Here is an 11,421-nt window from a genome sequence, read left to right on the forward strand (position 1 = left end):
GTTAGGCACATGGAAAAAGGGAGTCGGAAGTGGGCACCCTGTTGTGTTCTGGGATAACTAGGCCAGAAGGCTTACTCTGAGGATCTCCTGTTAGTCTTAAAATATAAGTTCCATCTGTTGTAGGCATTTGAGGAAAATGCTGGAATTTGGAGAGAATTGGATGAATCTTTAATAAAAACAGAAACCTTGGGTCTGTTTTGAAATGGATAGAAGTCATGATACACACTATGTGTGTGCCATAGAGACTGGTTGTTTTATTCAGTGGCCTTAGAGTATTACCTCCTGTCTTGTTTCCTGTGGTGAATCCAGTACCAAATTGTCCTCAGAAGTCCCAGCTCTCCAAACTCTGAAAATGAGATGGACTGGCGAAAATTTGGCCAAGTTCAAAACAGTTTTCAAAGAGAAAGTCTGTTCCCACTGCCTTTGACTATCCACCTGGTAGTGTGTGTGGGAGGAGAGGCTGACTTTTTTTTTTCTAAGCAGTGTTTGCAAGGTAATTATTTTAAATTAAATCCTCAGAATAGCATTATGACCCTGTATCCTAACCACTGTCCTTAAATTCATAGAGTTGCTTTAATTTCCTGCCGTTTGCAAACCATGGGACAGGTAGTTTTACACCGCGCCCTCGGGTGTCTGACCGCTGAGTCAGGCTGCTACTGCTGAGTCAGGCTGCTTGTCTGTGCTTGGGGAAAGTCTTTAGACTAAAAGGTGGCTGATCTCACTGATAGGGAACTTCATTTTTCTGTCCAGATCTAAGGCTAAGCTCCCTCACTTTTGATCCTAAAAGAGCTTCTGCTTTAGTAATGTGTCCTCTGGCCTTCTAGCTCCCTGTCTTCAAGTCTGACAGTGCTGTGGTAGACGGCTCCTTCCCTAGAGAGAAACAGAAGACAGTGCCCAAAGTGCCGAAGTCCGCCCCAAATATCAGCCTCCCCCCTGTGACAGTGCATCCGGGCCAGGCTCTGCAGCTCGGGCTCCGGCTAGAGCTTCCGCCAGGAGCAAAGCTGACAGAAGGTGCCCCCAGCGGCTGGTTCCTGAAAGCTGAAGGTATGCGTGCCCACAGCGCTACAGACAGTCGTGAATTGCCTAGGCTCCTTCTGTCTGATGGTTTCTGGTCACTGTGTATTTTCTGTATGTTTGGGCCACATTTGAGAGAAGTGGTGTGAAAACACAGCACGTGAGTCTGCCTCTACTCCACCTTGATTTGTTTACTGTTCCCTCCCTCCCACTCCGACGGGCAGCTCTGAGCAGTGCGGTCGGTCGCTGGGAATGAGGCTTCCTGCATACACGAGGCCTCTTTCCATCCTCTTCACTCCATCTCCAATCCCAGTGTGATCCCAGCACTCAGGTGACTGAGCTAGGAGGACCACAAGTTTGAGGCTAGCCTGAGCTACATAGTGATTTCCAGGCCATGTGAGATACAGAGTGAAAGCCTGTCTAAAACACAAAAATTAAACAAATAAAATATTACAGGTCTGATGAGGAGAAATAGTGGAGCTTCCTTATGTGACGTCCTTCTGTAGCTCTTCCTTCTGGGCCTGTCCCTCGCTGTGGACAGGAAGGTCAGTGTTCTGCCTGCTGCTCTGAGACCTGGGAGCTGCTGTGCCGCAGTGGGAAGGGAGGAAGAGGCAAGTCCAAAGTGAAGCCGGGGTCCAGAACTCTCAAAGCAGGACTTGGTGTCTCAGAAGAGCTTCCTCTGTCCTCGTCTCCCACGCTCTTTCACACGCTGTCACCCAATCTTCCATTTCCTCAGCTCCTTCTCTCCCACACCCTCTCACACACTTCTTTTTTTTTTTTTTTTTGAACATTACCCCAATTCTGGCCTCAGGCCTCCTTACCTTCATACATTCTCAGGCCAGAAGCTGCAGGTCTCCACCGGTCAGGGTGCTGTCCAGATCAAGGGGACCCTGCAGGTCGACTGCTAGTTACAGTTTGAACTGATTCCGAAGACACTCCCTGAGTCAGTGCGAACCTGGGTACCCCGAAACCCCTTTCTGGGCTCTGAGGTCCTAGAAAGAGCTCAGCTCTTTTGCGTGTGTCTATACATATGAAAGCAGCTCCCTAGTTGAAGACCACATACTTAATCTCTCTTTAATTACAGAACAATATCATGTGTTTTAAATAAGATATTGAGAACCTTTCTAACACTGCATTCTTAAAGTCCAGAGTGCGTGCTGAGTCATTGCCCTGAAAGTGAGGAGGAGTTAAGGTGAAGGGTCAGAAACTTCGACGTCCACTCTCTGTCCAAAATATTGGCTCTGTTTTAACTCTACAGAGCAAATAAGCTCTGAGGCGAGACTCGTAGTAATTCAAAGATTCCAAAGCATTATAGAGCCCACGCCTATACTTAGGGATAGAAGACCTCTCTTTGGGGGCGACTGTTTTAAAGAACACTTCACAAGTCATACATGGTATGCGTACGTAGCAAACATAGAGAAGCGGCTGGTGAGTAGCAGTTTGTTGTCTCACCCGGACTGAATCACTGCAGAGGTGTGCAGAGGTGTGCAGAGGTGTGCACACATTGGGTTCTCTGCAGCTCATGCCCTAGTCTTAGACCGTATCCCTGACGATCAGTTTCCCTTTGGCCCACCGTCTCCCAGGTCCTGTGTTTGTTTATTTATTCAGCATCAGGCCTTCCTTTGGGCTGAAGAGCCACTGTTGTGTGCTCAGCTCCATTTCAGTAGATGTCACAGGGCGGGAACTACACTAGTAAAATGCAGTTGGGACGGGATGTCCTTCTCTCACCGGTCACCGTGTCAGAGCGAGGCTTGCACCAAACGCTTGCTGATGCAGAGGCTCTTTCCCTAGAATTTTCTAGTGTCCTACTTGTATTCTTTTTCAAATTTCTGTATGTATATTATGCATGTGAGCATGTTCACATGTGTGATTGCACATGTATGTATATGTGTTCATGTGAGCATGTTCACATGTGTGAGTGCACATGTATGTATACAACATGTACATGCAAATATTTGAGCATGCATGAGGTTAATGCCATGTTTCTTCTTTGATCTCTCTCCACCTAAAATATGGAGAGATGATGTCTTACTAACTCTGAGCCCACTGCTTCAAATACTTGGACACTTGTGGGGATGCCCTGTCCCAACTCCTGAGCTCTGGGATTACAGATGGGGCCACATGCACCCAGCATTTATGTGAGTTCTAGGGATCTGGATTCTGTCTCTCACACTTGCGTGGCAAGCATTTGCCCATCGCCATGCCCCAGACTCTGGTATTTTTTTAATAGTCTTAATAATATTCTCTCCTGTTTCTAGGCAATGAATGGCTTCTTCAGGAACAGATCCCATCTGGAGACATAGAGAATATTTCCAATCAGCCGGCAATCTCCCTGCAGATCCCTACTGAGTGCTTGTCCCTGGAGGCCGTGGTGTCTGTCACCGTGTTTCTTTATTACTGCAGTGCTGACAGCAGTGCATGTATGATGAAGGGAGTTGTGTTCAGGCAGCCTTTGCAGATAAACAGTGTCCAGCCAGCGTGTGCAGCTCCTGTGGAGCTCACGTACGCATTCTAGAGCGCTGGCCAGCAGCCAGCAGCACAGGCCTGTCATCCTGCCACCTATCATTTACGGAAGAAGCGTTATAGAAACCCATTGCTCAGTTGTAACAACTGACACCACAATAAAGCTGTCCTCCTTATTAGTATTTTAATTGCAAACCAATTCCTTCATTTGAGCAGTGTGCTGTCCAAGTCATTGACCATCGTTTAAGCACGGCACTCTAAACTCTGCAGTTATCTGACCCGAGGTGACACTCCATGCTGTATCAGAGGACATTATATTTGTAGTCAAAACTAATCATGCCCGATATGTTAGATAGCCTCTATGCCTTTATCAGAGAAAAAGCCATTTCACGGATAACTTTCCAGTGACTTGGGATGGGCCTGAGCTCTGCACCTTGGTGTCAGGACACCTGCTTAGCCGGCACCAAGAGCGCACATGCGGTAGAAGCTTCTCTCCTGTGACTTTTCTCACCTGAGATTTTTTAAAAGAGAGTTTTAATCTATTTTTATTATAAATTATTTGTTTTCACATTCCATTATTAATGCCTTATAACTTTATATAAAAAAAGAAAAATATATAGGATTTCTAAGGGCATGCCGACCACCCCTTGACTATGTAATGAGCATATTCCTAGCAGGCAAAGCCTAGATCCCCGTGCTGACTTAGGGGTGTCGGAGACTGCTGTGCTGCTGTGTGTGATGGTTTATTGTAATGGTTGAGCGTGAGGTAAATGAGTATTGTGTTATTTTGGAAATTTACATTTCAGTTTTAAGAGTTAAGTAGCAGAATTGTTGGGTTTAAGACTTTTGTTATTGTTTTGGTTTCCGTATTTAGAATTTAAATTATGATCATTCTGATATTTTTGAAAAATCACATATAAACCTTCAATTTGCTATTGTCAATGTAAATATTTTAATTTAATTGATGGGTGTAGTTTTACTAATATACCTCCATCTAAAATATTAGGGCTGAAACAGTGATTTACTGATACTGTTTTGATATTTGTTTTCTTTAACCCCATAAGAAACAGCACTGGGAGGGATATTGGAGAGGTTTGGTTTTCATTTACTGTAATTATCAGAGATTATTGTAACCATTTAAAAGCCTTGTTTTTATAAAACTGAGTTGACATAGTTTTTACTAAGATTACAGGATTTCAGAAACATTTGAGCCTTGCCTATAAATCAGTAAGTGTCTGTACACACTGCCTCCTGCCTTCCATGGACGTTCTAGATCGGGAGTATAGTCATTTAAGTACAGTCTACCTATTTATTGATTGTTTTTTGAAGTAGTTTTTCATAGGCAACATTTGCTTGTTTTATTATTCAGTTAGCTAAAGAAAAATCTGAAGTAAAAGCTTCATGACTTTAATTAGTAACATGCAACTCTTTTCCAGGAGCAGGGCGGTTGTAAAGTGGAAGTGACCGCGTTGAGAGTCACACACGGTCACGTCAGAAACCTTTGTTTCTAGAACCAACCAGAGCAGAGGATGTGCAGCTGTAGTGTACTGTGCTGGCCCGTGGTGGGGGAGGTGCCGTGGAGTATGTCAGCCGTGTTTGCTTTGTAGTCCTCATTTCCAGTTGGACAGGGTGAGAGGATGAGAATATTTTGGCTCAGTCATTTCCTGTTTGAGGACATGAACAGTTTCACTCTCTGAAACAGGGTGTATACAGTTTCACTCATGTGGAGATTATTTTCCACTCTGAGAACACAAGCGTGTGTTCTATAGTGAGAATCCCTTCCTTTTCCTTCTGCCTGGGTAGGACCCTGCTTGAGTCTTCAGTGACCGAGAGTACCTTGAGGATGCACAATGGCGCACCCCACACACCCGTGCCTCCACACTGCTGGCTACATAGAAGGTGTTGGACCTAGAAAATCCATGGTGAGCCGAGTACATGGTTTCCTAGAATCAGGAGCGACACAAATGTCTGACAAAAAGAAACCCTGCAGTGTTTAGTTGTAACGCTTCTGGAGCTGCAGCCACCTTCTGCTTTCTCTGAGAGCCTTTAGTTCTGTGACCTGTCTGCTTGGGACTCATACCACTAAGAGAAGTTACTTGGGCCTGTTTCTGCAGTGTAGGAAATCTGGGGGACATAGTGAAAATGTATACCTATAGCCTTTCCACATATACAGAATTGACTTTTTATCTATTGGAAAGTCTGCAGCTTAGCTGTTGCCTTTGCCATGGTGATGTTTAAGACCAGTCACCAAAGACTTGAGTTGTTAACTCATTTGGAAGATGTTTTCTTTGGCATGTGCAGGGGCCCTGGGTTCAGTCCTCCGGGGGAACAATTAAGTCATGAAAAGCTAAGTTTTGTAGTGAGCAGTGTTGTAAAGCCACGTGCAGGGACCGTGTCACTGAAGCTCTAAATGAGGAAGCTCGTGCTGTCTCCTGAGCTCTGCCTCTGTGTTCTCAGTGCTCAGACTTTAGAGAGCAGTCTAAGCTTCTCAAACACAGTGAGATGATCTGAGTTGTAAGCACTAACTCAGAGCTTTTCTAGCACCACTTCTGTTATCAAAGATGGGGTCTGCTCTAGAGTCAGTGCTTCTGTTAACCAGCTTCCTTTACAGTTGGAGTTGGTGAGGACAGGGTAGTCACGGTGCTTCATTGTGTAGCACGGTGTAGCGGCAGGAGTGTGGACTCTAGCTGGGTTCCACCCTGTAGAGCAGGGCTGCTGTCCCAAACCTGGGCTTGCTGCCAAGCTGCGGTGAAATGCCCACACGGCATTTAGCACAGAGTAATTTATGAACTGCAACTTATCAGTTTAGTTACTAATAATGACAGTAATTTATGGCCACAGACATGGACTTGACTTTTTTTTTTACAACTCCAATTTCTAAAGCAAAATATTTCTCTACCATTTGACATGTTAGTAGTCCCCGTAGTAGCTCAAGAAGAAAAAGAACACTTTATGGTAGAATGTGTTAACCATTTCATAAACAGTATTGTTTATAAAGAGGTACCTCTCTACTGTGTTGAAGTATTTAAAAAGACCTTCTGGAACTTCAGTGAATAAGCTTTTTCATAGAGGATCCAGACAGCTGTGACACACCACACTCTTAACAACTGATACAAGAATCTTCAAATTACAACCTGTGTATCCGGGATGGTTCCCCTACCCTGGGGCGGTGCTCTCTGCAGTCTTCAAAGTACTTGAGAAAAGTATTACAGACTAGGTAGGAGTGTATGTTCCAGAAGAAGAAGCTGCTTTGGCATGTTGGTAGCCTGTCTGGAGGTCAGGAAGCCCTGGGATAGTGTCCAGTACCTAGAACAGGACCTGGTACGCAGGGTTGCTGGTTGTCCTCGCTGACTAAAGTGCGACTAGTGAGCCACAGAGCTTGACCGAGGCTCTCCTACAAAAAAGTGGGAACCTACCCCAGGGCTTCAAGACAAGAGCAGGATACTTACATTTATCGAGTCACCTGCCGGTGCTTTCCCAAGTACTTTGTGTGCTGACCACATGCAGTCCTCACAGCAGCCTTAGGATGGGGGATGGTCCTTCTCCTGGAAGCCAGGCTTGAGCAGTTACCTCAGCAATCAAAAGCGTGCCCTGAGGAGGTGACAGAGCCTAGACAGCCCAGGCAGTGCCCCACTGCCTGCTCTGTTGTCTCTCAGACATTCTAGCTCACATAGTTCAGACGTTTATGCAGTGACTTATCAGTCCAGAGGATTCCAGGAACCCTGAGAATGATTGTGAAATTCATCTCAACTCATTACAGCCATTTGACTTACATGACTTCTCCTAGATGCTTATCATCTGGGCCTCGGAATGGCATATATAATCATTGGTTCCCAGAGGATTGTCTGTGCCCTTAATTTCAGGGACTGTCCAGTTTTTTCTTGGCAGGAATATGTGTAAACACCCCAGTCAGCTCAACGGGACTGTCCTGAAGAACATGTTATAAAGAGCACGGCTGGTGCAGGCCCCGAGGAGGCTGCCCATACCTGACACAGTGCTTCGTGAGCCAGTGCCGAGTGGCAGAGCACAGTCTTCTGCCTTCCTTCGTCCCCAGTGGCTGTGTGCAGGCATCCTAGTGACTCAGGTGTTGTTCCTGAAGTCAGTGTGGCAGTGTGAGACAAAATGCTGTACCTAGGCCGTGGTGGTTTTTAGAAGCATCCCAGTGCAGTGTCCATCTGTTGTGAAGGAGTGTGGTCGTGAAGCAGCACTGCGGTCCACTGAGGAGCACAAAAGCCTGGGTCAGAAATGCCATCTGAACCTGACAGCATGACAGCATCACATACTTAATGTGGACCTCAGTGCTAATCACCAAGATTGCTTTTCCACCTGTGAAGAATTAGCACTCACCCGAGTCACTCTTCCACCCTGGCTTAATTCAGTTTGCTTTTCTCCAGTTTGTTTGCAATAGGGTAACAGACAGAGTGATCGTAAACGTTAGAGGCTTGGTAATCAAGCCATGTGGCATTCTGTGGCTAATCAACCTTGTCACCTGCTTGTGCTGACTTGTGTAGACTGGTGCCTCAGGTCTCGGGTGGCTACTGTGAGCACACAGGCTGGGCCGAGTAGGACACAGCCCTGCCTGCCAGCTCTCCTAGGTTAGCTTTTGCCATAGTGAGGGGCTTGGTTTAATCATTGTCAGGGTTAGAGTTGAAAAGCTAAAACCCTGGTTGCTTGTGGAATGTGCGGCCGGGTGTAGTTACTCATTGTCTGCTGTGTCCTTTCCTCCCCTTGTGTGTCACTCCTGTGTGTGTGGACACAGCTTTCCGCAGCCTCCTGACCCACAGGAGAGTACTTTCCAATACACTCCTCCCTGTGCCCATCTCAGCCTGGGGTTAGAAATGAACACTGAACCAACAGACTACACTCCTGTGTCTGGCCTGGCTCAGAAGTGGGTGTGACCAAAACGGCTGTTAAGTATGGTGCTCACAGGTGGCTTCGTCTCAGCTTTCCTCACGAGATAACAACAGGGATGTGAAGATCCACCCTGAGATATGGACATTCTAAGGAGAGGTTTACCTCTCGGTACCTAGTTTCATGAGAGAATATGTTGAGATAAGTAAGATATAACAATCAATACATCACACCAATGGGGGTGAAAATGCGTAAGTTCCTAACGTAGCCATTCAGGTATCTTCTATTTTAAAGACTGCTTGTCTCTATTTTTACTTCCACTAGAAACATAAGGTAGTCTTGTTTGCGCAGAGTTGGAATTTACTGTTGGCGCCTGCCTGTGATGTCATCATTGAAAGCTACCTGCAGACATGAGCCAGAGCCCCGCCCCACTCAGCACCATGGCAGAAACAGCTGCAGCTCCTGCAGAGCCCTGGCTGAGGAGCTGGGGTCCTCGGGAACTACAGATGGGGAGCTCGCTGCAGTGGTTGTTTTTCTAAAATCCCTAGTAATCTCTCAGTTTTCTATAGCAAGGAACAGGACCTGTGTGAAGTAAGGCTTCCTCGTTGTATGCAGGCTGATAGAGCTCTAGGTCCTCTGTAGGAGACACGGTTACTGTCATTACTCGTGTCCGTCTGTCTGTCACTCCTTCAGGGTGTGCCCTATAAAATCATGTTAGGGACTCTTCCCATCTTGTGTGGTAAATCATGTAATTTAATCTGTGAGTCTAAGGTGATCCGCCATGACGACTTTGTGCCTGAACAGTGCCGTGAAAATCCAGTATAAGAGTTAGTCCTGAAAGGACTTACTAGCGATGCATTCTAGAGTGTTTGTAGATGGAGTAATATATTTTTATGCAGTGTATTTTACACTTATTTCCAGACCAAACTCTGGAGTGGCTTCTTTTTCAAGTGCATGACCGGGGGATAAGACCTGTGGGCTTCGCATCTCAGGAGGAGTGTGGAGCGGAGGGTCTGGGAAACGCGAGTGTCCACTGTACTTGCAAATCTAAAGCTCTCCCAAGGCTTTGTACACTCTTTTTCATGAAATAGATTAAATATTTTTCTCCAAAGCTGTGTTTCTGTCCTGAATATGCTCTGTGTCTCACGTATGTCATTAATTTCACTACTTGGAAACCTGTAAGCTGGGGCTGGAGAAGCAACTTAGTGGATAAAGCTTGGGGCTTGGGTCTCTGCCTCACATGACAGCTGAGCCTGTGTGGATGACAGACAGGAAGTTAGGGTCCTCTCTTGGAGTTCTGAGTCTCCTTAATCCGGGAACTTAAGAATGGATTCAAACGGAAGCATAAGGACAATTTCACTAGAGTCTAAAGAGAAACCTCAGGGCGGGCTGTGAACCTCAGCAGCTGCCTGGGGAATGAAGAGGAAGGACAGACAGAAGGAAAAAGCCACTGACCACTGACGTGCGCATGGAAGGCAGACACAAATGGAGGGGAGGGCGGCTTTAGAGAAAGCAAGGAAGCGTGAGATGTTGGGGAAAGTGTAAGGAAAGCATCCCTAGAAGGAAGGAGGAGAAGAACAGTTAACCTTTCCTGGGAAATTCAAAACAGCACACAGATGCAGATGTTTTAGCTTTGCATGGCTGTGGCTCAGAAGCTGCTGCAGTAAGGAAGAAAAGGGAGTAGCATCTCATTAAAGACCTGATGATTCCATCCATCTCTTTAGCATGGCTTAAGGTAAGCCGCCTACCTGGAATTTAGGTCTCTATTTAAGAGTCCATTCTCTTAAGTAGAAAAGAATTTTTAAAGATTATTTATTTATTTATTTATTTATTTATTTATTTATTTATTTATTGTGTATGAGTTCACTTCATCTGTCTTCAGACACACCAGAAGAGGGCATCAGATCCCATTACAGATGGTTGTGAATCACCATGTGGTTGCTGGGATTCAAACTCAGGACCTCTGGAAGAGCAATCAGTGCTCTTAACCACTGAGCCATCTCTCCAGCCCCAGGAATGTTTTTCTACTCTTAATATGGTGAGCTGCCTTAATCCCTGAGGAGATAGGGGATCCACTGGGCAAGCAGCTAGCTAGAAGAGCTGAGAGGGGTGCTCTAGGTTCAGGGAGAGACCCTGCCTCGGTAAGTAAGGTGAAGAGCAGTTAAGGAAGACACCAGATAATCTTCGTGTTCTATTGCCGTCAAGAGACACCATGACCATAGCAACTCTTGAGAACATTTAACTGGGGCTGGCTTACAGTTTCAGAGGTTTAGTCCATTATCATCATGGCAGGGAACATGGCAGCCTCCGACTTGGTGCTGGAGAAAGCTGAGAGTTCTACATCCAAATTTACAGGCAGCAGGAAGAGAGACTGAGCCTGGCTTGGATATTTGAAACCTCAAATCCCACCCCCAGCGACACACTTTGTTCAACAAGTCTGTACCTCCTAATCCTTCTCAAGTAGTGCCACTTCCTGATGACTGAGGATCAGATGAGCCTATGGGGGCCACTGTTACTTAACCACCACATCTGATAACCATCTCTGCCTTCCACCCACAGGCACAGATGTATGTCCCTACACAGACGTATGCAGAAAGGAGAAAACCTCAAGATGAGAATTATTTGAACCTTGGAGAGTATGGGGAAAAGAATACTAAATTAAAAAAAAGAACTAAGACTTTGAAGATATCTTTGTTCTTATTTTATGTGCCTACATAAGCATGGATATTATGTATCCAGTGCCTACAAAAGGCCTGGAGAAGGTTCTGATCCCCTGGAACAGTCCAAGGCAGTTGTGTGTTGACATGTAGTTGCTAAGAACCAAACCCCTGTCCTGTGGAAGAACACGTGCTCTTAGCCACCGGGCCACCTCTCCAGCCACTGTAAGTAAATAGTTAACAATCAAGTCATTCAGTTTTAATTGGAGGCTTTTATATACACTGAGGTGGGAAAGAGCAATGTAGTCACAAAATGATACTGGGAAACTAGGTGTGCAGTGGAGCTCTACCCAAACAGTGTATAAGAATTTGGAAGGAGCTAATGATTTAAAGAAACTCCCAAAAGGGCAGAAGATGAAGAATAAGTGTTAGGATG

General features: G+C 45.7%; 1 protein-coding gene across 8 annotated transcripts in view; it reads left to right on the plus strand.

Annotated features, from left to right (window-relative positions):
- Nucleotides 1-11,012, plus strand: part of Nhlrc2 (NHL repeat containing 2) — a 60,733-nt gene extending 49,721 nt beyond the window's left edge. Inside the window, exons 10-14 of one of the 8 annotated variants that reach the window (XR_010066448.1) lie at nucleotides 825-1,044; nucleotides 3,273-5,106; nucleotides 5,281-5,399; nucleotides 10,211-10,366; nucleotides 10,888-11,012. Coding sequence is in view for 1 of the 8 variants with exons in the window: in NM_001107444.2 (NP_001100914.1) it covers nucleotides 825-1,044; nucleotides 3,273-3,529 (477 nt within the window). In the remaining 7 variants the exon portion in view is untranslated. Of the gene's footprint in view, nucleotides 1-824; nucleotides 1,045-3,272; nucleotides 9,440-10,210; nucleotides 10,367-10,887 lie in introns of those variants that run through there. The other 7 variants (XR_010066447.1, XR_010066449.1, XR_005504465.2 and 4 more) reach the window with 7 other exon arrangements.
- The last annotated feature ends 409 nt before the right edge of the window (nucleotides 11,013-11,421 follow it).

The sequence above is a fragment of the Rattus norvegicus genome, chromosome 1 (genome assembly GCF_036323735.1).
Source record: "Rattus norvegicus strain BN/NHsdMcwi chromosome 1, GRCr8, whole genome shotgun sequence".
Lineage (NCBI taxonomy): Eukaryota > Metazoa > Chordata > Mammalia > Rodentia > Muridae > Rattus > Rattus norvegicus.